This window comes from Phaeodactylum tricornutum, chromosome 31 (genome assembly GCF_000150955.2).
Source record: "Phaeodactylum tricornutum CCAP 1055/1 chromosome 31, whole genome shotgun sequence".
In the NCBI taxonomy this organism is placed as follows: Eukaryota; Bacillariophyta; class Bacillariophyceae; order Surirellales; family Neidiaceae; genus Phaeodactylum; species Phaeodactylum tricornutum.
The window spans coordinates 207,656-234,569 of NC_011699.1; the positions used below are offsets into that span (position 1 = coordinate 207,656).

General features: G+C 46.8%; 5 protein-coding genes across 5 annotated transcripts; 3 read left to right on the top strand and 2 right to left on the bottom strand.

Moving 5' to 3' along the window:
- Window positions 1-2,952: 2,952 nt before the first annotated feature.
- Window positions 2,953-4,134, bottom strand: PHATRDRAFT_50586 (predicted protein; the record flags this gene model as incomplete). Its single annotated transcript, XM_002185507.1, has 2 exons — window positions 2,953-3,663; window positions 3,757-4,134. 2 exons carry the CDS (start codon window positions 4,132-4,134, stop codon window positions 2,953-2,955), a joined length of 1,089 nt encoding a protein of 362 aa, XP_002185543.1.
- A 2,741-nt stretch (window positions 4,135-6,875) lies between these two features.
- On the bottom strand, window positions 6,876-7,085 carry PHATRDRAFT_8538 (predicted protein; the record flags this gene model as incomplete). Its single annotated transcript, XM_002185508.1, has 1 exon — window positions 6,876-7,085. A coding segment is annotated over one exon (210 nt), but the record flags the coding sequence as incomplete, so codon positions are not given.
- Window positions 7,086-8,888: 1,803 nt separating this feature from the next.
- On the top strand, window positions 8,889-9,377 carry PHATRDRAFT_41575 (predicted protein; the record flags this gene model as incomplete). Its single annotated transcript, XM_002185463.1, has 1 exon — window positions 8,889-9,377. One exon carries the CDS (start codon window positions 8,889-8,891, stop codon window positions 9,375-9,377), a length of 489 nt encoding a protein of 162 aa, XP_002185499.1.
- Window positions 9,378-15,639: 6,262 nt separating this feature from the next.
- Window positions 15,640-18,947, top strand: PHATRDRAFT_41576 (predicted protein; the record flags this gene model as incomplete). Its single annotated transcript, XM_002185464.1, has 2 exons — window positions 15,640-18,890; window positions 18,920-18,947. The coding sequence occupies 2 exons, from the start codon at window positions 15,640-15,642 to the stop codon at window positions 18,945-18,947; spliced, it is 3,279 nt and encodes a 1,092-aa protein (XP_002185500.1).
- Window positions 18,948-22,417: 3,470 nt separating this feature from the next.
- PHATRDRAFT_41577 (predicted protein) lies at window positions 22,418-25,725 on the top strand (the record flags this gene model as incomplete). Its single annotated transcript, XM_002185465.1, has 2 exons — window positions 22,418-25,668; window positions 25,698-25,725. 2 exons carry the CDS (start codon window positions 22,418-22,420, stop codon window positions 25,723-25,725), a joined length of 3,279 nt encoding a protein of 1,092 aa, XP_002185501.1.
- Window positions 25,726-26,914: the final 1,189 nt, after the last annotated feature.

The window sequence follows — 26,914 nt, forward strand, 5'->3', positions numbered from 1 at the left end:
GATGACTAGTTCCAGTTTGGGCGGGAGTAGAGGACTTTTTCCAGAGACACTGGAGCCTGGACGGCAGTCACCATAGGGGTTGATGGGGGAATTGCCAAGACGTGCAGAGTGGATGGTGACGGATGATTCGCCAAGTCTGCTACGCGCACAATGGGACTAGGCGTCACAGTCACTTGTACAACGTTATTGGACGGAGATGTTGCCGGTTGGTTTGCGTGTGGTGTCGGGGGCTCATTTCCATTGGGTGTTGCACTAATAGGGGAGCCGTTGCGCGAGTAGGAACAGACAATTGATCAGAAAAGGGTGAATGCATTGTTGTTCCCGGGGGCAGGGGGCACTGCCTTGGCAGTTGCTGCTGCAATGGCGGCGTCATTTTCCCGGGCACGCGCTGCTTCTTTGCGACGTTGCTTTTCGAGTCTTTGGCGTTGCCTTTCTGCTTTGATGCGTTGCGCTTGCAGCAGCTTGGCACATCACAGTTTCTCAATTTCCTTTTGAGTTTGGATTGGTGCAAAGTCGGAATGGGAGCAGTGGAGTTGGGCGACGTCGGGTAGAGCTTTCTACAATTTTTCTGGGAATGCCAAGGGTTGAGACTCCAGCAGGGTTCTATACGACAATTTATTGGCTGCAAGCTCAATCCAAGTCCCCAGATTGGGACTTTTGACTGGAAAGAGTTTTGTGGAGTCCGTCCCGGGCTCATGGGTTGGAAGCAGCTCATCCATGCCAGCGCGATACCTCCGCTATATTATATACAGAGCATACACCAAGCATTTGATTATTTTCTAATTGCTAATTTTACTAAAGAGCCGTTTCGCGCTCAATCAAAAGTACTTAGAAATTTTTAGATTTGGCCGAAATAGCGATTTTTTCATGTCGCAGAGGCCGAAATAGCGGTTTTCCTCTTTCGAAATCGTACCTCATTTGAGACTACAATCAAATACCGTAATTGACGGAACTTTGTACAAGCAAATGTACATCAATATCCGGGTAAAAATACAAAGTTGTGTCTTTTATAACCGGGTTCTTCTCAGTTATTTTGAAATTGTCCATCATTGGAGACCACAATCAAATAGTCAATTGTCGACAATGACAGAGAAGAGTGCATTTATAGTCTAGATCAACTGACATTATGCCTTGTCGCAAGTACAGTAACTGAGAGAAGGTGGCACTTGTTTTTAAAGTGCAGTCACTTGTGGAAGAGGGTTGTTAAAAGGGTAGAGTATGCAGAAACCTTGGTTTGCCATTATCGCAAGTCCAATGATGGGAGAACAATGCGGAGGCGCTTGAGAAAGCAAACCCCAAAAATTTTCCCCTTAATCAAGGCTAAAACCATTCCTTGATCCATTAGAAGATGACCTTTTGATGTGGCTTTTGGATCTGCAACGCAAAGGCAAATGACAGCATCCAATTGTAGAACAGCACCACAGACAGTGTGCTCTTCACACGACTTTCCATGGCTAGATTCTTCAATGCCGACAATTTCTACCACAACGCCACTTGGATAGAATGCCATGTTGCCAAGTGTATTGGTTTATGAGGAATAAAACAACTCTTGGTTGAGAGTTTCAATGTTCAAAGCTCAAGTAGGGCATACAAAATGAGAAACACATTTGCTTCGATGAACAAGGTAAAACTGGCTTACTGTTAATGTTCGCTATAATTGTAACCCTTAACCCTATTTTGCATTTCAACATCAAAATCCAACTTTAAAATGAAAGTATACATAGCGGGTTTATTGTAGCATTAGAAGCAATGGTATCGTTTTGAAGCTGCAAATGAGACGAATCCAGGCGTGGGGTTAGTTTTAAGCCTGACTTTGATTTGGTGTGTCTCATAGCAAATGTACATAAATTTTTGGAAAAGATACAAAGTTCCGTCAACTGTGGTATCTCATACCACTGTTCCTCCATGATCTGGTGACACACTTTCTTAAAAATTGAATTGCGTTTACGCCATGGCATTGGCGGAGCACTTTGTGCAAATTTTGTGCCTCTTTGGCAGCCAAATACAAGATAGTATTCTGCCATCTGTTTAAATTGGAGTTTTTGCCTCCACTGCTTCTACAAAGTCTCATTTGAAATCAATCAATCTTGGATTCACATTACAAGCCTAGTGCCTAGTGAGACTAGCATCAACCCCGGACGACAATCCAGAAATGATTGGAAGAAGAAGGAGAAGTGATACCTATGTCTCTGAGGGGGGCAGCATGAACTGGTAAAGCAAAATATGTAACCAGCCGCAAAAGTTCCGTCAGGAATGGCCACCATTGTTTCAAGCTGCAGTACTAAGTAAAAAAGGCGGCATTGTTGGAGAAGATAGCGGCGCTGATCAACAAGAGTGTTGAATGCTATTGCGAATCTATGTAATGAGTCCAATTGTGATGGACTTTGCTGCGTCACTCAAATAAGACGCTACTGCGTCCATTGTCTTGAAGCAGTACCAAATGGTACAAATTGTCATTGTTGTTGATGGCAATGATAACACACATGGTCCGGTTCCTCGCGTACGTACATAGCATTGGGTCACACGCCATCAATGGTTGGGAGTTGTCCAGGCGGCACGACACCAGGGCGCCATTCAAAAGAGATATGCCAACACAAGAACTACCCACACAAAATGGGCTTCACCAGTAGAGAAACCGGAATCGACCACCATTGCAAAGCCCAACTGCTTGGGATTACATGGTTGTCTGCTCAGCTTGCTGTTGCATTCCAGTTTCTCTTGTCAAGTGACAAGTTTGATGATCCACCAAGGAACCTACAAGCCAAACATCACTGGCAATATTGCCCTTGGTCAGTAACAAGCGGATTGATAAGTTGCGAACCGTATCCAGCACGGTAAACACTTTGCGAGTCAGGGCTCGCCCCAGAGTAATTTCGTATGGGCCTGGAAAGAAAGTAACACGTCCACCTTTGCTTCCAGACAGCCTGCAGTGGTTATCCAGAGGTCCTGGTGTCACGGAACGAGATCAAAAAGTTGCCAGTTCAAAACACAGAACAGATATCCGGTGATTACCCCTAAGCCCCGTAGCATTGGGACAGGCACTGCTCCGGCTGCTAAAGAAGAGGGCAGAGCTGTGGGGGCGCTGCCTGGCGGTAATGATTTGATGGCATCAAAATTCCAACGGGGACCAATCTGACCACAACCTTCTGGTCCAAGCTGTGAATTGTACAACGGAGAAGCATCATGGTGAGGCATTTCATTATAAACAGTCCGAGAAAACAACGGTCTGAAAATACTAGCCAGTCTACCGCGTTCCAGTCGACGTACATCGGTTCGTCCAGGACACACGTGCTCATCGCCTGCATTATTAGGTGGTCCATTCCCGCACTGTATGTCATTGTACACCGGTCGTCCTTCAATACCGGGACCCGGTCCAAGTAACTCGCAAGCTTGACGGATCGTCATCCATCCCTGCGGTGTTTCGACTAGCACGTCCGCAATGTCGTGATCAAACGTTGTCGCACAATAGCACTTGTTGCCAAAGGAATAGCTGTCGGCCCACGATCTTCCATTCGGCGTCACACCACCCACAACGTCGATCACCGCAACGATATCGGGATGAATGTCCTCAGGCAACGATGGAAGTCGTGGGGGGCCGTCCGCAAGGTTTGCATTATCAAAATTCCATTTGGGTCCTATTTGACCACAACCTGTTTCCCCAATCTGAGGAAGAGCGAATCAGTACAAAGCTTGCCGTTGAGATATATTTGTTTCTACTAGTGGACAGCGCTCGGCTTTTTCCTCGCAATCACTTACATCGGTTCGTCCCGGACAAAGGAATTCGTTTTCATCAGCGTTTGGGGGGCCGTTACCGCATTGGATATCATTGTAAAGGGGTTGTCCTAGTCTTCCTGGTCCTGTTCCTAGCAGATCGCACACTTCCTGCGTCGTCAGCCACCCTAATGGCGTTTCTACGACAAAGTTCCCAATGGCGCTATCCAACGAAGGAAGGCAGTAGCAATTCTCGCCGTCCGAATAACTGCTTGCCCAAAGTGGTGTCGGTCGTACACCTCCAGCAACATCAACAACGGCAACTACGTCAGGGTGAACATCTTCTTGAGCAACGGCCACGAGCAGAATGAGACTCCAAGTCGTCAACCACGCTGTTGTTCGTTCAAGCAAATGTTGCTTCATTGTGCTGAAATAATGGGGATATACAGATACGGTAACTTCAGTCCCACGAAAAATGTGAATGCCTCTGAATTATCAAGGTATATCCCGCGACTCACAGTCACGAGTTACATTTTTGACCCCAACTGCCCAAAACCTATTTTCCTCATGGCAGACTCTCGAAAGAAGACTTCACCACTCCCTCGCATGACTAACCTGATATAACTGTTTGGGTAACATTAAATATTATTCCTTGCGGGAGTGTGCCTTGAACCGGTGGTCAAGTCCCCTCAATTGGTATTGAATGCGAGATCGTCGTATTCGCAGTCTGCGAACGACCAACAAGGGCAACCAAGTTGGTACACTGGTGTTAGAATTGTGTGTGTAGCACAAGAGACACTTCGGCATGTCACCAGATGACGCAGACGGTGCGTGTGTCATCCGTCGCTACTTTCCTTTGTCTGTGCAACTATGGAAGCCACTCGTTGGTTCTAGTAACATGTAAAGGATAACTACTCTAAGAAATACTGCGGGAGCTCTTTTCCCACTTCTGGTTGGTAATCACCGATTGGAAAAGAGCATCTTGTAGGGCACTAACAGGCCAACGATTGTTCTAGGCATAGCATACTTTTATAACTGGGGGAGTCCGGGACAATTTTTTCGGCACATTCGGCGCTGTTGCTGCCCCACGTTGACGGGATGGACTCCAGTTCCGTTTGTTGTTTAATCCGACGGAATCGACTAATCACAACGTGCCGCTTACGGAAGGTACACGCCGCCCACACGGTGCGAGACCACCACCACAACCGCAGCAGCAATCACAATCATTACAGCACTTCCTCCTGGCCACCGGACGACAAAGTCGAATCCGTCCGTTATTCTTTGTCTGAATGTGCGTTTGCTATCCCAGCGAGTGAGTGGTCTCGAGTCGTTTCTCTTTTTCAATGATTGATATCGACGGTGACAACGACAATTTCGATAGTACTAGAAGTAGACAAGAACCCAAGGACAACTCTTGCATGGTGTTTGCACAATCCCTGGGTACCTGGAAAGCATGCTGAACGGGAGCAATTGCTGTGACAAGAAATGGGAAGGGACACTCAACTTTTGGCAGCAACAAATTGGCTTACGGGCAGAGTTTTGTGCTTTTATGACCACAGGGCCATTTAAACGGACTACAATATCACAGTCAATCCAAGTGTTGTCAAAGTGCTGTGCAAGTCAATAACAGAGGCCCATGTCCATGCTTGTCATTTTGCTACCCACCTGTCCAACATATTGACTTCCCAGTGACCATCAACCAGGGGTGAGACTTGGCAATACTTGGCCGGATTTTTCCTTCATAATAACTTTGTGAAGGTGTGCCTTCATAAAAATGATCCTAATTGCTACGGCAGACAGAGCTTGTGTTGGCAAAAGCCATCAAACAACTCTTGCTCTTGGGAAACAAACACAAGGCCAACCTAGGAATGGAATTGCCATAAAAGTCTAGCACTAGGTTAAATGTATTCTTGATGATAAGGATCGATTTTTAAAATCTCCACTCTTTTTGTTGACTCTAGGTCACATAGAAATTAGACATACAGATGTGAGTCAACTTCCTTCCAAACTCTTGTTCTTATGGTGGTGTTTAAACCTATTTTGTAATTTTATTTTTCACACAATCAACTTGCTCATTCTTGTTCCACATGTATTTGTATCTGCACTTCACTCGCTTTATCATCACACATAGTCTTGCTTTCCTAAACACATAATTCTCATCACTTGAATACACATAGTTTTGGTGCCACGTCAGAGAGACGCTCGTCCAGTGCAATTCGTTCGTCCTGGAGCCCCAAACCCTACCCGGTCATGACTCGATTGCCCGCTCCTGACTCCGCTACCGCCACAAACTTGTTCGCGCCAAAAGTCACGCTATTCCAATTGTTCGCTTCGGGAGTGGTCTGCGCGATCCAGGTTTCGCCGTCCGAACTGGTCATGATGCGACTGTCGGAACCAGACGCGAATGATGCCACGGCAACGAACGTGTTGCCACCAAACGTCACACTCGACCAACCAGCGGATGGCGGCGTATTGGTCGGACTTGTCCAGGTTATGCCATCCATACTCGTCATGACTTGGTTGACGCCATCAGCAGAGACTGCGACAAACTTTCCGTTGCCGTACGTGACGCTGCTCCATCGATAGTCGGCCGCAGCGGTACGACTCATCCAATTCTCCCCGTCGGTACTCGTCATGACACGATTGGCGCCACTAGAAGAGACTGCGACAAAGATTCCGTTGCCGTACGCGACACCCTGCCATTCATTGTTGGCCGCACTGGTATGACTCGCCCAAGTCATGCCATCCGAACTGACCATGACTTTTTGGCCGCCACCTTCGGGTACGGCGACAAACAATTCGTTGCCGTAGGTGACTCCACGCCAAGCTTGGGAGGGCACATTGGTTGCAACGGTCCAAACCATGCCGTCCGTACTGTACATGACGGAACCCGAGCCCACTGCGACAAACATTCCCTTTCCAAAAGTGACGCTCCGCCAAGCGTCGGATGGTACCATGTTCGGAAGAGTCCAATTCTCCCCGTCGGGACTGGTCATGACCTGCTTGTTGCCATCAATCGACACGGCGACAAACATATTATTCCCGTAGGCGACTCCATGCCATGGATTGTCGGCCGCACTCATTCGGGTTTCCCATTCGGTTCCAGTGGGGGGCGCGACCGAGGGCATCAAAGATGGCATTGATGAAGGCATCGAGGACAAAGACGGAACAGCAGAAGGAATCGAGGTCGGCATCGAGGACAAAGACGGAACCGCAGAAGGAATCGAGGTTGGCATTGAGGACGGAACCAAAGTTGGAACTTCAGTTGGAGACTGAGTAGGCGTCAAAGTTGGAACTTCAGTTGGAGACTGAGTAGGCGTCAAAGTTGGAACTTCAGTTGGAGACTGAGTAGGGGTCAAAATGGGGTCATTGACTGGTTTTCCGGACGGAGCGCCGGTAGCCTTTGTAGTCGGAGCAGGAGTCGGAGGATCGGTAGGAGTCTTCCTCTGTCGATTTTTGCTCATCTTGCGTTTTCGGTTGACATTCATCCTCATAGGCACTCTATTTGGTATGGTCATCATCCGTTTTCGGTTGACAGTCATCATCATACCCGCTAAGGCTCTCGCCCTCTCCTGGTCGTCCAAGTAGTCCAAATGACCACCCTTTCCATTGGACTGAACTTCACCACGAACCGCCGCCGAGGCCATTTGTGCCAAGGAAGTCGCAAGGACTGCAAGGAACGCAGAGGTGATATTCATGAGAGAAATGGTTGAGAAGATTGGATATGAGCAAAAGGCTTGGGAGGCTAGGATCGTCACTCGGAGAATGTGTTGACCGGACCAACTGAAATTATGGGACAACGTAGGGAAGGAGAAATGGAAAAAATTGGTATAATTTCACAGGAACCAGTACAGTATGCCATCCTTGCTTCGCTAAAGTAGTGTATCTTGATTCCGGCGAGGTTCAATTATAGTTACATAGGCTGTGAGGAACTCACTGGTTGTGGTCAACTGAATGCGGGATCGCTAAGGCTCTTTCTTACATAGAAGGAAAATTTGCAGGCAGGGATAATTACCATTTTGGGCGAAAAATGCATAGAAACTATCGTAAGTATGCTTGTTTGTGCTTCAGTTACTTTGTTGGTGCACTTTTTCAATAAAGTTAGCAGGAAACTGAAAACCTCCATGCAGGCCTGCATGATTGTATACCATAAACTCACTATGAATCTTTACAACCCTGCTAAAGCTTCCAGCAGATATTCTCACTTACGTGAAAGCAATGTTGGGAAGACCTTCACTTCCCGGTAAAGGCTCCACATATTGCTGACAATCTGAAGAAAACAAATTTGACTTGATAGTTTATTTACCCTTACCGGTATATTTGCTATAAGTGGAAACCAAATAGGTGGCTAGCAGTCATATCAGACTTAGCAAGTATCCTCACTTACGTGAAAGCAATGTTGGGAAAACCTTCCCTTCCCGGTAAAGGCTGCACTTTTCGTGATAATGTAAAGAAAACGGTTTTAATTGGATGGTTTATTTACCCTTACCGGTATTTTTGCTATAAGTGGAAACCACATAGGTGGCTAGCAGTCATATCAGACTTAGCAAGTATCCTCACTTACGTGAAAGCAATGTTAGAAAGACCTTCACTTCCCGGTAGAAAACTGCAACGATAACCGACTAGAATCGTACTAGCTAGAATAGCACAAAAAGATCACTAGCTAGTGTAGCTACGAAACAGAGCAAAACACAAATTATACCATTGTCTGCCTGTAGAAAACCCCTACGTCAAGCGGTACATGAGGGGTTCATATCCCTAAGTCTATCTGACAAGCCTATAATCTTATGTTTTTACGCCTTTGGTCTTCTACGAAAGTATGCGGGACCCTTTCGGTTCCTTAGATGATTCTAGTGTCTATTCTACTTCTGTGCTCACCTGAGGACTGGTCCTCAGGTGAGGTCACTTTTCAGACCTATGGTAATATACAAAGAAATCATTATGAAAGAAAGTTACCGCTACCGTTGTCTTCAGCATGCTCTAAAACGTCTTGGGGTAAAGTAGCAAGCTTTAATATCAAAAAGTGACAGAGAAATGACCGTCAACGGAAACTTCATGGATTTTTTTTCAAATTTTTTTGGCGGGTAAAATGGCTTGTCTGGACGTCAATGAAATGGTCATTACATCCCCAATACTTGGTTTGAGTCATATAAGTTAGGCTTGGTGCATTGTCAGACATGCCAGTGAGGGATCCTAGGCTTGAAATTGGAGGGAAGGTGACGGCAAAGGCTTGTCATGTTGTGCATCTGAGCGAGTGTGCACGGAGATATGGCACCAACAAACACACCAAGCGACTTGTTGGAACGGTTGTAGATGTCATGACCACCCCTGTATCCCTTTCAACCGGGCGTACCTCTACTTTGATAACAGCAGCTTATGATTTTGGAGAGGATTTGTTCAAGGAAAACACACTGAACATTCGGAGTGTAAAGGCATTTGTACTGCCAGAAATGTCCTTAATTGAGGAAGTAGCAGCAGAGGCTTTGCGGGCAGCAGAAGCAGACTTTGACGCCGGAAACTTGATGGAAGAAATGGTCGAAGCCCCAGTAGCCGAAATGGTTGATCCCCTGGCTGGCACAGAGCCCGATACCTTGGTCGACACAGAGCCCGATACCCCGGTTGACACAGAGCCTGATAGCCCTAAGGGGAGGGAGATCCCAGAGTAGTATAATCATACAATACTGTATAGAATTTATCCAAAAACTACGCCTAAGTAATTACTCAGGGATCTGTCCTTGCTTCTAAGTAATTACTCAGGGATCAGTACCGGACCTCCTAGTAATTACTCAGGGATCTGTCTTCGCTTCGCAACCTTATTCGATTGTCTGTTCCAATAGAACTCGGTACCCGATGAACTCCTATCAGTTTGTCTGAGCCTCCCGTTTCTGTCTCCCCGCTTCAGTAGAGTTCAATTGACCGAACTCTACGATCCGCCTCCAACGCTTGGAAATTCGCAGCTTCAGTCAGTGTCACAGGTTGCGTTTCCATGAAAGATTTTTTCCTTGTACAGTAAACGTGTTTGGGGTTTTCGTTCTGTCATGCTGTAGAGCACTGCCATGGACTTATCTCCGAGCATTACGTAATTCATCTGGAAGAGTCCTGGCAACTCCAAGAATCCGCCACGGAGAATGGCTTGATGCAAATGGAACAGTGATTGTCCGCTTTGAGGAGTCCTGGCGTATGTACCTTGCGCAGTGAGAAGACCGCACTGGATTGGAAAGTTGCTTGGCACAAAATGAATGTTTAACGCGAAATCCAGGAGCAGATAGAAGTGGTGCAGAGGGGGCAAGAGATCCATCAAGAATGTTTTGATAGTGTTTCAATAATGTTTGGAACAAGTCTGGGAGAAAGCCTCACGCAAACGGCGGGCGCCGACCGGCAAAAGCAAACGCGGCTCGAATGCTCCAACGCTGTCATGAAAACGCACGTCCAGAGGCTGGAACAAATGCTATGGCAAAAATTGGCTGTGTTGTAGGGTATAATTTAGCATTTTGTTTCGTATTCTGATTATTTTTAGTATCTTTAAGCTGTTCAAAACATACACTTGTTGCATTTTGTTGTCTATTTTACATTCTATTTGGTAATATTATTCCAAACCCACACATTACCTGCATCTGCAACTTCCTCTGCTACCCCATCACAAGTAGGGAAAGGGAAAGCATCATGCTTGACAGATAACAGCATGCTTGGGCTATTATAGCCAAGAAAGGTTGCCTCCTGTCATGGATGAAGTGATCCAATATGACTGCTTTCTTGCCAACACCAACTTAGACTTAGGTCAAATCAAAAACTGGCATGCCCTTTGCAAGCATAAAGGATACTTGTCCAGAGTACCCGACTTTTTGATTTGTAGGATGCCGCTTTGCCTTCAATACCTTCTGTTCCCTCAGGTGCTGTCATAGCAAGAGCTTTCCAGTGGTAAAAAAACAGTGCGGCCTTTGTCGGCCCCAAATGGCGCGCTCACATTGTGCTTTTTGACAGTTTGTGTAGGCTGTTGCTAGCAACAAAGGGATGGCCCGGTCAACTGATCTTGTTTTACCGTTGTCGTTGTCGAAGCCTTGTCGTTGTCGTCATCGCGGCTGCAAGAGCTTTCCAGTGGTCGAAAAATATTGCGGCCTTTGTTGGCCCCAAATGACATACTTTTGTTGTGCTTTATGTCACAGCACAGTGAATAGCTGCAGCCAACAAAGGGTTTTGTTTGACCAGGATTGATGGATCTGGATTGACCTAAGGGGAGGGAGATCCCAGAGTAGTATAATCATACAATACTGTATAGAATTTATCCAAAAACTACGCCTAAGTAATTACTCAGGGATCTGTCCTTGCTTCTAAGTAATTACTCAGGGATCAGTACCGGACCTCCTAGTAATTACTCAGGGATCTGTCTTCGCTTCGCAACCTTATTCGATTGTCTGTTCCAATAGAATTGGGTACCCGATGAACTCTTATCCGTTTGTCTGAGTCTCCCGTTTCTGTCTCCCCGCTTCAGCAATATTCGATTGTCCAAACTCTACGATCCGCCTCCTAGAAAACCCCTACGTCAAGCGGTACATGAGGGGTTCATATCCCTAAGTCTATCTGACAAGTCTATAATCTTATGTTTTTACGCCTAACTGTAAGGGCAGCAAGATCCCAGAGAAGCAGGGTCATACCTAGCTGTATACAATTTATCCAAAAACTATTTCCAAGTAGTTGCTCTGGGATCTTCAAGTTGGTTTGTCTTTTGCGTAGGTAACTGCTCCGGGATCTTCAAGTTGGTTTGTCTCTTGCTTGTTCTGTAAAGTGGACATGCTTGTTTTCGTATCCTAAGGGGAGGGGTATCCCAGAGTAGTAACTATATACCTCGCTGTATAAAATTTATCCAATAACTCTTCCTAAGTATTTCCCTTGGATAGCAGGGTTTCCCTCTGGGATGTCTAAGTAATCCCTCTGGGATAGCAGGGTTATGCTCTGAGATATCAGGGTTTTCCTAAGGGGACGGAGAACCCAGAGTAGTACTTTCCTACAATGATGTCTAAAATCTATCCAAAAACTCCTCATAAGTTAACCCTCTGACTTCACAGTGGGACATATAAATATTCCCTCTGAGTTCACAGTACGACATATAAGTATTCCCTCCCAGTTCACTGTCTGATGTTGTAAGTAATTCCTCTGGGTTCAGTGTCCAACAACATACGTAAACCCTCTTGGTTAACCTGGAGAACAATACTTCTTTTCTAATGTAAAGCAATAAAATCTTTTTCAAATCCTTACTAATGTAAAGGGACGCTGTGAAAACACCCTACCGAAACACCCGCCTAATCAAAATTTCTGGCTGGCAGTGATGGTGTATGATGCAATATCCAAAACCTAACGGTCCGTCCAACATTTGGAAATTTCTAATTTTCACAGTCATGCAACCAAAACAACTTCAACATTCAAATGATAGGCACACCCATTAGAAAGAGATCTAGCTAGCAACTCCAACAAGCTGCCACAGACAAGGCATTAATGTAGTCGGTGCAGCAATTGTCCGTTTTGGAGGATTTCTGGCCTTTGCACATGGCAAAGTGGGAAAACCGTACCGGAGTGGAAAGTTCCCCAAGGGGAGGGAGAGGAACTCCTGTTCTCTATAATTAAAATTAGAGAGAAGTGACGTTCTGAGGAATCCAATAGAGTAAAACTCTAACTATACAACATCTGCCCCATTCTGCCCCAGCCTAAGGGGAGGGAGAACCCAGAGTAGTACTTTCATACAATGATGTATATAATCTATCCAAAAACTACGCCTTAGTAATTACTCTGAGTTCACTATCTGACATGTAAGTAATTACTCTGAGTTCACTATCCGCCATGTAAGTAATTGTTCCGAGTTCACTATCCGACATGTAAGTAATTACTCTGGGTTCACTGTCCTACAACATAAGTAAACACATTTGGTTAACCCGGAGAACAATAGTTCTTTTCTAATGCAATAAAATCTTTTTCAAATCCTTACTAATCTAAAGTGACGCTGTGAAAACACCCTACCGCAATACCCGCCTAATCAAGATTTCTGGCTGGCAGTAACAACAGTGTATGTTGCAACATCCAAACGTCACTGTCCGTCCGACCTTTCCGAATTTCATCCTTCAACACAACTTCAATATCCAAAAGATAGGCACACCCATTAGGAAGAGTTCTAGCAACTCCAACAAGCTGCCACGGACAATGAAATAATGTAGTTGGAGCAGCAATTGTCCGCTTTAGAAAGTTCTGGCCTCTGCAGGAGGCAAAGTGGGAAGACCGTACCGGATTGGAAAGCTTCCAGGCGCAATATCTTCGATGGGATTTCCAGGAGCCGACGCAAGCGGCACAAAGGGAGCGGAAGTTCCGCAAAAGCGAGTTTGCGACAGGGTTTGAATGATGTTGAGAGAAAATTGGAACATGGCTGGGACAAAGCCCTAAGGGGAGGGGTATCCCAGAGTAGTAACTATGTACCTCGCTGTATAGAATTTATCCAAAAACTCTTCCTAAGTAATTCTTCTGGGATAGCAGGGTTTCCCTCTGGGATGTCTAAGTAATCCCTCTGGGATAGCAGGGTTTTGCTCTGAGATATCAGGGTTTCCCTCTGGGATATCTAATAAGGTTAAAGCTACTACTCTGGGATCCCTAACTTGCTGACGTCCGGCATACAGCCTTCACAGTCAGTTGTTCTTCCGCAAATTGTTTGTGTTGTGTATTCCCTCTGGGATATCATATCTTTCCCTTGGGATATCAAGTATTCCCTAAGGGGAGGGAGAACCCAGAGTAGTACTTTCATACAATGATGTATATAATCTATGCAAAAACTACGCCTAAGTAATTACTCTGAGTTCACTATCCGACATGTAAGTAATTACTCTGAGTTCACTATCCCACATGTAAGTAATTACTCCGAGTTCACTATCCGATTTTGTAAGTAATTACTCTGGGTTCACTGTCCTACAACATAAGTAAACACATTTGGTTAACCCGGAGAACGATAGTTCTTTTCTAATGCAATAAAATCTTTTTCAAATCCTTACTAATCTAAAGTGACGCTGTGAAAACACCCTACCGCAACACCCGCCTAATCAAGATTTCTGCCTGGCAGTAACAACAGTGTATGTTGCAATCTGGGTAACGGCAGTAGCCTTATCAGCGGACATTTTTTCGAACAGTAAATTAAATTCGACCACGTCACGATTTTCATCCTGACAGCGGACAAAGGCTTCGTACGGAGCGCAGAACAGGCTGATAGCAGTGCGCAAAGCGCGATCGCAAATAGCAGGATCGAGCTTTTCATTAGCCTTCTCGAGATCAGTAGGTGCAGGGATATTGCAGCCAAGGTGTTCGAGAATTGTAGGAACTGGGTCGAAATCCACAGGAATTATTTTTGGAGTCGATAATCCGAAAGGAGTTTGGTCATCAGAAAATACTGCAGATGGTGCGACGGTATGTCGCTTCCGTGGCGAAGAAGGAATCCTCGAACAACGTACACAATGGAATTTGTCGTGAGAGACGCCAATTCGTCGCGGAGATACTTCACCTCGTAACCAGCAAATTTCGCGAAATGAGCTTTGGTTTTCTGGGCGTAAACCTGAAAATCAGCTTGAAGCGCTTGAGCAGTCTGAATAAATTCGGCGGTCTTCGTGACTGCATGTCACGATATACACCAAGGTGACATGTCTCTAGGACAATCGTCATCTAAGGGTGATGTCGGAAGTGTGAATGAGGATGGAGACAATGGTGGAATCGTGGTATTCATGTCGGCCCTATTATACGACCCGTTGTATTCACGTCATCATCGAGGTCGTCCTGTATTGGAAGTCGCGGGAGCTGGATACAAGAATGGAGATTAGGAGACAGTCCCACAAATCATAAGGCAAGGTACAGACAGGATTGGGTACTCGCTGAGTGATTCTGTGTGGGATTTATATTTAGAAGAGATATTACTCTATGTGAGAGTAAGGTTATCTGGCACATGGTAAGAGGTCTTTCACTTGGGTGAACAGACTGGTTCTCATGGACTAGATGTAGAATAATCTTTCTCTCATTGTTTTAGAAAGTCATTGATCCAAATATTGCATTAGCATAGGTCCTCGTATCCGCTGTCTAACCCGTGGGGAGCGTCGTAAGCGAGTTGAGTTTTACAGTCCCTAGGCTCGCTTAGGTGTATCGCAGGTCGTTCGTAATAACGCCCAACCTTCGTTTACCAGACTTTGTCGACACTGCGTTTCCTGTCTTTCGTACGTACATTGGTTGTACTACGTAACAGATTAACAGTCTTGACAGCACGTCAAACCACTGCTGCTCATCCGCACAGTCGTTACTGGTAAACATCCCTTAAGTCTACTTAAGGCCGTTCTCAAATTTCCACGAGCTCCGTGAATTTTGAGAACTAAATCGCTTACATCCATTCGTGTTGTATAAGTGCCAGAGGTATCACTTAAGGTGATATTTATCGGCTTGTGTGACACATTGTTTGAAAGCCGCTTCCCTACTCCCTCACGCTAACTGGTACCGAGGACCCACTAGTACTGCTTCAGGGTCTTGTCGGTAAGTTACTCGTGGCCTCCCTACTTCCTCGGAGTCGCCGGTGCCGAACCCCCCTTGGAGTCTTCAGGGCTTGTCGGCAGGGCCGCTTCGTGACTATGGGTTGCTCTAGTCAGGTGAGGTAGAAATACCAATAGGCCTGAAGACCTCAGCCCTGATTCCGGTTGGGACGGACTTACTGCCCGGCTTAAAGCAGTGCGGGGGGGCTAATCAAACCCTCGTCAGTCCCCGAGGACACTACCTACGGAGGTAGAAGTGAGTGTACCAGTGCTAGCTTCGTTCACTGGTGTAGGGTCATACTAACGAAGTCCGCTATAGTATACAGCGAAGGACCCGAACACATAAGTAGTAATTTTCAAGAACCTCTATACCGTTTTGGCTTCTCAGGCCACTATGGTTCCTGCCACCCGGCAAATGACAAGTGTAGCCGTCTATGCCCATTTTCTGGACAATGTACTCCTTCTTCCCCAAGGACATCCTATTCGTCTTGCCTTTGATCAACAAGGATATGAATCGGCTGACGATCTCTTGTGCATCTTTGAGAACGAACTCGACTCTCTTGAGTACACTCCTCCTGCCATTCCTGACGGTCCCGAAAATCCGTCACGCATCCCTCTAATCATGGCACATCGACAGATCATACGTCACTTCCTACGTTGGCAAGCATCCTTAAAAGACCAAAAGGGGGCTCCTTTGAAGAACTCCGAGCTCGTTGCACTCAACAACGAGGACTTTGTCCTGTACCGTCGGTCAGCACTTGGCCAGGTTTCGACGGCCACTGCACCTGCCACTGTTCCCCCGACTGTTCAGAGTCCCACAGGAAAGACACGTTCGGCTGTCGAGGATTTCAAGCGTGGGATAAAACGTGATAAAACTCACTATCCTGTGCTCAAAGATGACCGATACTGGGACAACTTCTATCGTTCGTTTGTTGTTACTGCCGTAACACATAACGTTGACAAGGTTCTAGACCCAAACTACATTCCTACCGATCCTTTGGAAAAGTCCCTCTTTGAAGAACAGAACAAGTTTGTATATTCTGCTCTAGAGCATACTCTTCAGACGGACATGGGAAAGAACGTTGTCTGTGAGCACAGTTTTGATTTCAATGCCCAAGAAGTTTTCCGTAAAATCGTGAAACATTATACGGAGTCAGCCAGCGCAAAGATCAGTTCGTCTACTACTCTGGGGTATCTCACAACTGCAAAATACGGATCGTCATGGACAGGTACAGCAGAAGGATTTATTCTCCACTGGAAGAATCACTTGCGTATTTACAATGACACTGTACCTACTGGTGAGCAACTTCCTCAGCAATTGTGCCTTGGTCTTTTGGAGAATGCTGTTCATGATGTACCTGAACTCCGACAGGTTAAAATCACAGCAACACTCGACTTAGCCAAAGGTGGTAGTCCCATTAGCTACGATAGTTACCTCAGTCTCCTCCTTGCATCGGCATCGCTCTACGACAACGGTAATAATCTATCTAATTCTCGCAGTGGCAAGAACAAGCGCAATATCTATACTACTGAACTAGCCTATCATCCGACGGATTTTGAAAGCGAACCAGATGTAGACTATGATATAGATGTGTCACCGACTGCCATATACGAAGCCAATGCCCACGTCCGTAACAACAGTACCCGTAACCGTCCCCTGGCAACTAATCGCGAACGACCTTACATTCCTCGTGAAATGTGGAATTTGCTCTCTGATGATTCCAAGGCCATCCTCCAAGGTTTGGCTGCACCCGGCAAGCAGGCACCATTAAATGGTAGCCCGCCTCATCAAACGCTGCAGGCCAATACACACGAGACCATTGGCACGGAACATACCGCAACGGACACCTTCCATGATTGCGCACCTGAAACTGAATTACTCGCACATCTTACTGAGCGTGTCAGTCGCATGAGCAGCGGTGATATTCGTAAGGTACTCGCCGCATCACGTGACGTATCAGAAAAGCCCAAATCACTGCAATCTAACGTACTGCAATACCAAGTCTCTCGTCATACTACCAACGAGACTTCTGCATCCCTTGTTGACCGTGGCGCTAACGGAGGGCTTGCGGGTGGTGATGTCATTGTCCTGCTCAAAACAGGACGTTCGGCAAACATCACAGGTATCAACGATCATACCTTGCCAAACTTGGACATCGTCACTGCCGCTGGATGTGTTGAATCCCAAAATGGGCCCATCATTCTCATTATGAACCAGTATGCTCATCTGGGGAAGGGTAAAACCATTCATTCAAGTGCGCAGTTGGAACACTATCGTAATCATGTCGAAGACCGTTCACGCACGGTAGGGGGTAATCAGCGCATTGTCACTTTAGATGACTATATCATTCCCCTCCATATTCGACAGGGACTTCCATACATGGACATGCGACGCCCCACTGATGCTGAACTAGCGTCCCTCCCGCATGTTGTCCTAACCTCAGACGTCGATTGGGACCCCTCTGTACTCGACAATGAAATTGACCTTGCGACTTCATGGTACGATGGCATCCATGACTTGCCCCAGCCCCCATACGTTGAACCACGTTTTGATCATACAGGCCAATACCTTCACCGTCACATTTCTCTATGCGACTACCGTGATGACGCCATTGCACGTATCATGCAGTGCCAACAGCATCACGTCACACGTAATGTGCACGATTATGAAGCCCTTCGTCCTTGCTTTGGCTGGGTCTCTGCCGACACCGTTCGGAAAACCATCATGGCCACCACGCAGCATGCCCGTGAAGTCTATCACGCACCGTTACGTAAACATTTTAAGTCTCGTTTCCCAGCCTTAAATGTACACCGTCGTAACGAACCGGTCGCTACTGATACCATATGGTCCGACACTCCCGCCGTAGACAATGGTGCAAAATTTGCACAACTCTTCGTTGGCAGACGGTCTCTTGTCACTGATGCCTACCCCATGAAAACTGATAAAGAGTTTGTCAACACCCTTGAAGATCACATCCGTTTCCGTGGTGCAATGGACAAACTAATCAGTGATCGCGCTCAAGTTGAGATCAGTAAAAAGGTCACTGATATTACACGCGCATATAATATCGATCAGTGGCAGAGTGAGCCTAACCATCAGCACCAAAACTTCGCCGAACGTCGTATCGCCACCATCGAAGCCAATACGAACAACATTCTCAATCTTACTGGTGCTCCTGATAACACCTGGCTTCTTTGCGTGACATATGTTTGCTATGTCTTCAACCATTTGGCGCATGAATCTCTCGATCATCGCACCCCCCTCGAAGTGCTTACTGGTTCTACACCTGATATCAGTGTTCTCCTTCAGTTTCATTTTTGGGAACCGGTCTATTATAGAATTGAAGATGCGACATTCCCCTCTGGTGGTACCGAGCAACAAGGACATTTTGTCGGCATCGCAGACTCCGTCGGTGACGCTCTCACTTATAAGATCCTCAACGACCGCACCAACCGCATTCTATATCGATCTAGTGTTCGTTCTGCGGCCATTTCCGGGCAAACCAACCTACGCCTTGCGTCACAGGATGGGGAGAATGGTCCTAAGCCCATCAACTTTATCAAGTCGCGTAGAACCGAAAACCAAAATTCCTATGCCATTAAGGAGTTGCCTGGTTTTACACCTGATGATCTTATCGGTCGCACGTTTCTCACCGACACTCGTGATGATGGAGAGCGTTTTCGGGCACGAATCACCCGTAAAATACTTGACCCAGACAAGCCTTCGGATGTGACTTTTCTTGTCGAAATTAATGATGGTGAACACGATGAGATTCTGACATACAACGAGATTCTAGATAAAATTGAGACAGATCTAGAAAAGGAACTTCACGATACGGACCGACAGTGGAGTTTCAAGGACATCGTCGCGCACGAAGGCCCACTTCTACCACGCGACAAGAACTACAAGGGATCTAGATTCAATGTTCTAGTCAACTGGGAGACTGGGGAGTCTACCTACGAACCACTCGACGTTATTGGTGCTGATGATCCAGTTACTTGTGCTATCTATGCTAAGAGCCAAGGACTACTAGATACACCTGGGTGGAAGCAATTCAAGCGCTTTGCAGCTAGGGACAAGCAGGTCCAGCGACTTGTAAGCCAAGCACTTCAGCACTCTAGCCAGACTACTTCAGCCCACAAGTTTGGATACCAACTCCCACGCAATCATAAGGATGCCATTGCTATCGACATGTCTAACGGTAATAGTAAATGGCAAGACGCAGAAAGCACTGAGAGAGCCCAGCTTCACGAATATGATACTTTCGTTGACTACGGTAAGGCCAACATTGTCGGCAACCACGTTACGAATGCACCTAAAGGGTACAAGAAGATCCGTGTTCACACTGTGTACGACGTTAAACACGATGGTAGACACAAGGCCAGGATGGTTGCTGGGGGACACCTAACTCCCATTCCAATCGAAAGTGTGTACTCTGGTGTGGTCTCGTTGCGCAGTCTACGCATTGTGGTTTTTCTTGCCGAGCTCAACGGACTCAAGCTATGGGGAGCTGATATAGGTAATGCATACCTAGAGGCCAATACCAAAGAAAAGGTATTTATTGTTGCTGGTCCAGAATTTGCAGAACTTGAAGGACACGTGTTGGTTATCAACAAGGCCCTATATGGACTACGAAGTAGTGGGCTACGTTGGCACGAACGTTTTGCAGATACTCTTCGCGGTCTAGGCTTCACTGCCAGTAAGGCAGATTCTGACGTCTGGATGAGGGAAAAGTCCAACGTCTATGAGTATATTGCGGTCTACGTTGACGATATTGCTGTGGCAGCCCATGATCCTGGGGCAATCATACACTTGCTTAAGGAGAAATACAAGTACAAGCTAAAGGGTGTCGGCCCTTTGGAATATCATCTTGGTTGTACGTTTGAAAGAGACAAGGATGGTACCCTTTCCTATCATCCAAAGAAATATATATCACGAATGATGGAACAGTATGAGAGAATGTTCCAAGAACAGCCTAAGCAGTACGTGTCACCCTTGGAGAAAGGTGATCACCCTGAGCTAGATTCAACGCCGGAACTTGGTGACGCTGGTATCAAGCAGTATCAATCCCTCATCGGTAGTTTACAATGGTTGATTACACTTGGGCGTTTTGACATAGCCACAGCGGTTATGAGTATGTCTAGATTCAGGGTAGCACCTCGGCAAGGACACCTTGATCGGCTCAAGCGAATGTACGGGTACGTAAAGAAGATGAAGAGTGGTGCAATCAGGGTTCGAACTGACGAGCCAGACTACTCAGGGCTCCCAGATAATCCCCGCGATTGGGCTACTTCTGTGTATGGAAACGTTAAGGAACTGCTTCCTCATGACGCCCCAACGGCTCTGGGAAAACATGTCAGGCTAACCAGCTATGTCGACGCGAACCTATATCACGACATGGCAACAGGACGTTCCGTCACAGGCGTGTTGCACCTTATCAATCAGACACCTTTTGAGTGGTACTCCAAACGGCAAGCTACAGTTGAAACTGCTACATATGGATCTGAATTTGTCGCTGCACGGATCGCGGTCGAACAGATCTTGGACATTCGTACCACCCTACGTTTCCTTGGTGTTCCTATTATAGGCAAGTCAATTCTTTTCGGAGACAACCAATCGGTCATCATCAGCTCCACCGAACCACAATCACCGATCAACAAGCGACACAATGCCCTATCTTACCACAGGGTGCGCGAAGCTATTGCTGCTGGGATCGTAGACTTCCAGAAGGTCGTGAGTGCCGAGAATGTTGCAGATATACTCAGCAAACATTGGGGTTTTCAGCAGGCATGGCCGGTCCTCAAGCCCATGTTGTTTTGGCAAGGTGACCCATCAAAATGTGAGGTAAAGGCTTCCAACTCATCCAAGCAGGCCGATGGGGAGTGTCACGATATACACCAAGGTGACATGTCTCTAGGACAATCGTCATCTAAGGGTGATGTCGGAAGTGTGAATGAGGATGGAGACAATGGTGGAATCGTGGTATTCATGTCGGCCCTATTATACGACCCGTTGTATTCACGTCATCATCGAGGTCGTCCTGTATTGGAAGTCGCGGGAGCTGGATACAAGAATGGAGATTAGGAGACAGTCCCACAAATCATAAGGCAAGGTACAGACAGGATTGGGTACTCGCTGAGTGATTCTGTGTGGGATTTATATTTAGAAGAGATATTACTCTATGTGAGAGTAAGGTTATCTGGCACATGGTAAGAGGTCTTTCACTTGGGTGAACAGACTGGTTCTCATGGACTAGATGTAGAATAATCTTTCTCTCATTGTTTTAGAAAGTCATTGATCCAAATATTGCATTAGCATAGGTCCTCGTATCCGCTGTCTAACCCGTGGGGAGCGTCGTAAGCGAGTTGAGTTTTACAGTCCCTAGGCTCGCTTAGGTGTATCGCAGGTCGTTCGTAATAACGCCCAACCTTCGTTTACCAGACTTTGTCGACACTGCGTTTCCTGTCTTTCGTACGTACATTGGTTGTACTACGTAACAGATTAACAGTCTTGACAGCACGTCAAACCACTGCTGCTCATCCGCACAGTCGTTACTGGTAAACATCCCTTAAGTCTACTTAAGGCCGTTCTCAAATTTCCACGAGCTCCGTGAATTTTGAGAACTAAATCGCTTACATCCATTCGTGTTGTATAAGTGCCAGAGGTATCACTTAAGGTGATATTTATCGGCTTGTGTGACACATTGTTTGAAAGCCGCTTCCCTACTCCCTCACGCTAACTGGTACCGAGGACCCACTAGTACTGCTTCAGGGTCTTGTCGGTAAGTTACTCGTGGCCTCCCTACTTCCTCGGAGTCGCCGGTGCCGAACCCCCCTTGGAGTCTTCAGGGCTTGTCGGCAGGGCCGCTTCGTGACTATGGGTTGCTCTAGTCAGGTGAGGTAGAAATACCAATAGGCCTGAAGACCTCAGCCCTGATTCCGGTTGGGACGGACTTACTGCCCGGCTTAAAGCAGTGCGGGGGGGCTAATCAAACCCTCGTCAGTCCCCGAGGACACTACCTACGGAGGTAGAAGTGAGTGTACCAGTGCTAGCTTCGTTCACTGGTGTAGGGTCATACTAACGAAGTCCGCTATAGTATACAGCGAAGGACCCGAACACATAAGTAGTAATTTTCAAGAACCTCTATACCGTTTTGGCTTCTCAGGCCACTATGGTTCCTGCCACCCGGCAAATGACAAGTGTAGCCGTCTATGCCCATTTTCTGGACAATGTACTCCTTCTTCCCCAAGGACATCCTATTCGTCTTGCCTTTGATCAACAAGGATATGAATCGGCTGACAATCTCTTGTGCATCTTTGAGAACGAACTCGACTCTCTTGAGTACACTCCTCCTGCCATTCCTGATGGTCCCGAAAATCCGTCACGCATCCCTCTAATCATGGCACATCGACAGATCATACGTCACTTCCTACGTTGGCAAGCATCCTTAAAAGACCAAAAGGGGGCTCCTTTGAAGAACTCCGAGCTCGTTGCACTCAACAACGAGGACTTTGTCCTGTACCGTCGGTCAGCACTTGGCCAGGTTTCGACGGCCACTGCACCTGCCACTGTTCCCCCGACTGTTCAGAGTCCCACAGGAAAGACACGTTCGGCTGTCGAGGATTTCAAGCGTGGGATAAAACGTGATAAAACTCACTATCCTGTGCTCAAAGATGACCGATACTGGGACAACTTCTATCGTTCGTTTGTTGTTACTGCCGTAACACATAACGTTGACAAGGTTCTAGACCCAAACTACATTCCTACCGATCCTTTGGAAAAGTCCCTCTTTGAAGAACAGAACAAGTTTGTATATTCTGCTCTAGAGCATACTCTTCAGACGGACATGGGAAAGAACATTGTCCGTGAGCACAGTTTTGATTTCAATGCCCAAGAAGTTTTCCGTAAAATTGTGAAACATTATACGGAGTCAGCCAGCGCAAAGATCAGTTCGTCTACTACTCTGGGGTATCTCACAACTGCAAAATACGGATCGTCATGGACAGGTACAGCAGAAGGATTTATTCTCCACTGGAAGAATCACTTGCGTATTTACAATGACACTGTACCTACTGGTGAGCAACTTCCTCAGCAATTGTGCCTTAGTCTTTTGGAGAATGCTGTTCATGATGTACCTGAACTCCGACAGGTTAAAATCACAGCAACACTCGACTTAGCCAAAGGTGGTAGTCCCATTAGCTACAATAGTTACCTCAGTCTCCTCCTTGCATCGGCATCGCTCTACGACAACGGTAATAATCTATCTAATTCTCGCAGTGGCAAGAACAAGCGCAATATCTATACTACTGAACTAGCCTATCATCCGACGGATTTTGAAAGCGAACCAGATGTAGACTATGATATAGATGTGTCACCGACTGCCATATACGAAGCCAATGCCCACGTCCGTAACAACAGTACCCGTAACCGTCCCCTGGCAACTAATCGCGAACGACCTTACATTCCTCGTGAAATGTGGAATTTGCTCTCTGATGATTCCAAGGCCATCCTCCAAGGTTTGGCTGCACCCGGCAAGCAGGCACCATTAAATGGTAGCCCGCCTCATCAAACGCTGCAGGCCAATACACACGAGACCATTGGCACGGAACATACCGCAACGGACACCTTCCATGATTGCGCACCTGAAACTGAATTACTCGCACATCTTACTGAGCGTGTCAGTCGCATGAGCAGCGGTGATATTCGTAAGGTACTCGCCGCATCACGTGACGTATCAGAAAAGCCCAAATCACTGCAATCTAACGTACTGCAATACCAAGTCTCTCGTCATACTACCAACGAGACTTCTGCATCCCTTGTTGACCGTGGCGCTAACGGAGGGCTTGCGGGTGGTGATGTCATTGTCCTGCTCAAAACAGGACGTTCGGCAAACATCACAGGTATCAACGATCATACCTTGCCAAACTTGGACATCGTCACTGCCGCTGGATGTGTTGAATCCCAAAATGGGCCCATCATTCTCATTATGAACCAGTATGCTCATCTGGGGAAGGGTAAAACCATTCATTCAAGTGCGCAGTTGGAACACTATCGTAATCATGTCGAAGACCGTTCACGCACGGTAGGGGGTAATCAGCGCATTGTCACTTTAGATGACTATATCATTCCCCTCCATATTCGACAGGGACTTCCATACATGGACATGCGACGCCCCACTGATGCTGAACTAGCGTCCCTCCCGCATGTTGTCCTAACCTCAGACGTCGATTGGGACCCCTCTGTACTCGACAATGAAATTGACCTTGCGACTTCATGGTACGATGGCATCCATGACTTGCCCCAGCCCCCATACGTTGAACCACGTTTTGATCATACAGGCCAATACCTTCACCGTCACATTTCTCTATGCGACTACCGTGATGACGCCATTGCACGTATCATGCAGTGCCAACAGCATCACGTCACACGTAATGTGCACGATTATGAAGCCCTTCGTCCTTGCTTTGGCTGGGTCTCTGCCGACACCGTTCGGAAAACCATCATGGCCACCACGCAGCATGCCCGTGAAGTCTATCACGCACCGTTACGTAAACATTTTAAGTCTCGTTTCCCAGCCTTAAATGTACACCGTCGTAACGAACCGGTCGCTACTGATACCATATGGTCCGACACTCCCGCCGTAGACAATGGTGCAAAATTTGCACAACTCTTCGTTGGCAGACGGTCTCTTGTCACTGATGCCTACCCCATGAAAACTGATAAAGAGTTTGTCAACACCCTTGAAGATCACATCCGTTTCCGTGGTGCAATGGACAAACTAATCAGTGATCGCGCTCAAGTTGAGATCAGTAAAAAGGTCACTGATATTACACGCGCATATAATATCGATCAGTGGCAGAGTGAGCCTAACCATCAGCACCAAAACTTCGCCGAACGTCGTATCGCCACCATCGAAGCCAATACGAACAACATTCTCAATCTTACTGGTGCTCCTGATAACACCTGGCTTCTTTGCGTGACATATGTTTGCTATGTCTTCAACCATTTGGCGCATGAATCTCTCGATCATCGCACCCCCCTCGAAGTGCTTACTGGTTCTACACCTGATATCAGTGTTCTCCTTCAGTTTCATTTTTGGGAACCGGTCTATTATAGAATTGAAGATGCGACATTCCCCTCTGGTGGTACCGAGCAACAAGGACATTTTGTCGGCATCGCAGACTCCGTCGGTGACGCTCTCACTTATAAGATCCTCAACGACCGCACCAACCGCATTCTATATCGATCTAGTGTTCGTTCTGCGGCCATTTCCGGGCAAACCAACCTACGCCTTGCGTCACAGGATGGGGAGAATGGTCCTAAGCCCATCAACTTTATCAAGTCGCGTAGAACCGAAAACCAAAATTCCTATGCCATTAAGGAGTTGCCTGGTTTTACACCTGATGATCTTATCGGTCGCACGTTTCTCACCGACACTCGTGATGATGGAGAGCGTTTTCGGGCACGAATCACCCGTAAAATACTTGACCCAGACAAGCCTTCGGATGTGACTTTTCTTGTCGAAATTAATGATGGTGAACACGATGAGATTCTGACATACAACGAGATTCTAGATAAAATTGAGACAGATCTAGAAAAGGAACTTCACGATACGGACCGACAGTGGAGTTTCAAGGACATCGTCGCGCACGAAGGCCCACTTCTACCACGCGACAAGAACTACAAGGGATCTAGATTCAATGTTCTAGTCAACTGGGAGACTGGGGAGTCTACCTACGAACCACTCGACGTTATTGGTGCTGATGATCCAGTTACTTGTGCTATCTATGCTAAGAGCCAAGGACTACTAGATACACCTGGGTGGAAGCAATTCAAGCGCTTTGCAGCTAGGGACAAGCAGGTCCAGCGACTTGTAAGCCAAGCACTTCAGCACTCTAGCCAGACTACTTCAGCCCACAAGTTTGGATACCAACTCCCACGCAATCATAAGGATGCCATTGCTATCGACATGTCTAACGGTAATAGTAAATGGCAAGACGCAGAAAGCACTGAGAGAGCCCAGCTTCACGAATATGATACTTTCGTTGACTACGGTAAGGCCAACATCGTCGGCAACCACGTTACGAATGCACCTAAAGGGTACAAGAAGATCCGTGTTCACACTGTGTACGACGTTAAACACGATGGTAGACACAAGGCCAGGATGGTTGCTGGGGGACACCTAACTCCCATTCCAATCGAAAGTGTGTACTCTGGTGTGGTCTCGTTGCGCAGTCTACGCATTGTGGTTTTTCTTGCCGAGCTCAACGGACTCAAGCTATGGGGAGCTGATATAGGTAATGCATACCTAGAGGCCAATACCAAAGAAAAGGTATTTATTGTTGCTGGTCCAGAATTTGCAGAACTTGAAGGACACGTGTTGGTTATCAACAAGGCCCTATATGGACTACGAAGTAGTGGGCTACGTTGGCACGAACGTTTTGCAGATACTCTTCGCGGTCTAGGCTTCACTGCCAGTAAGGCAGATTCTGACGTCTGGATGAGGGAAAAGTCCAACGTCTATGAGTATATTGCGGTCTACGTTGACGATATTGCTGTGGCAGCCCATGATCCTGGGGCAATCATACACTTGCTTAAGGAGAAATACAAGTACAAGCTAAAGGGTGTCGGCCCTTTGGAATATCATCTTGGTTGTACGTTTGAAAGA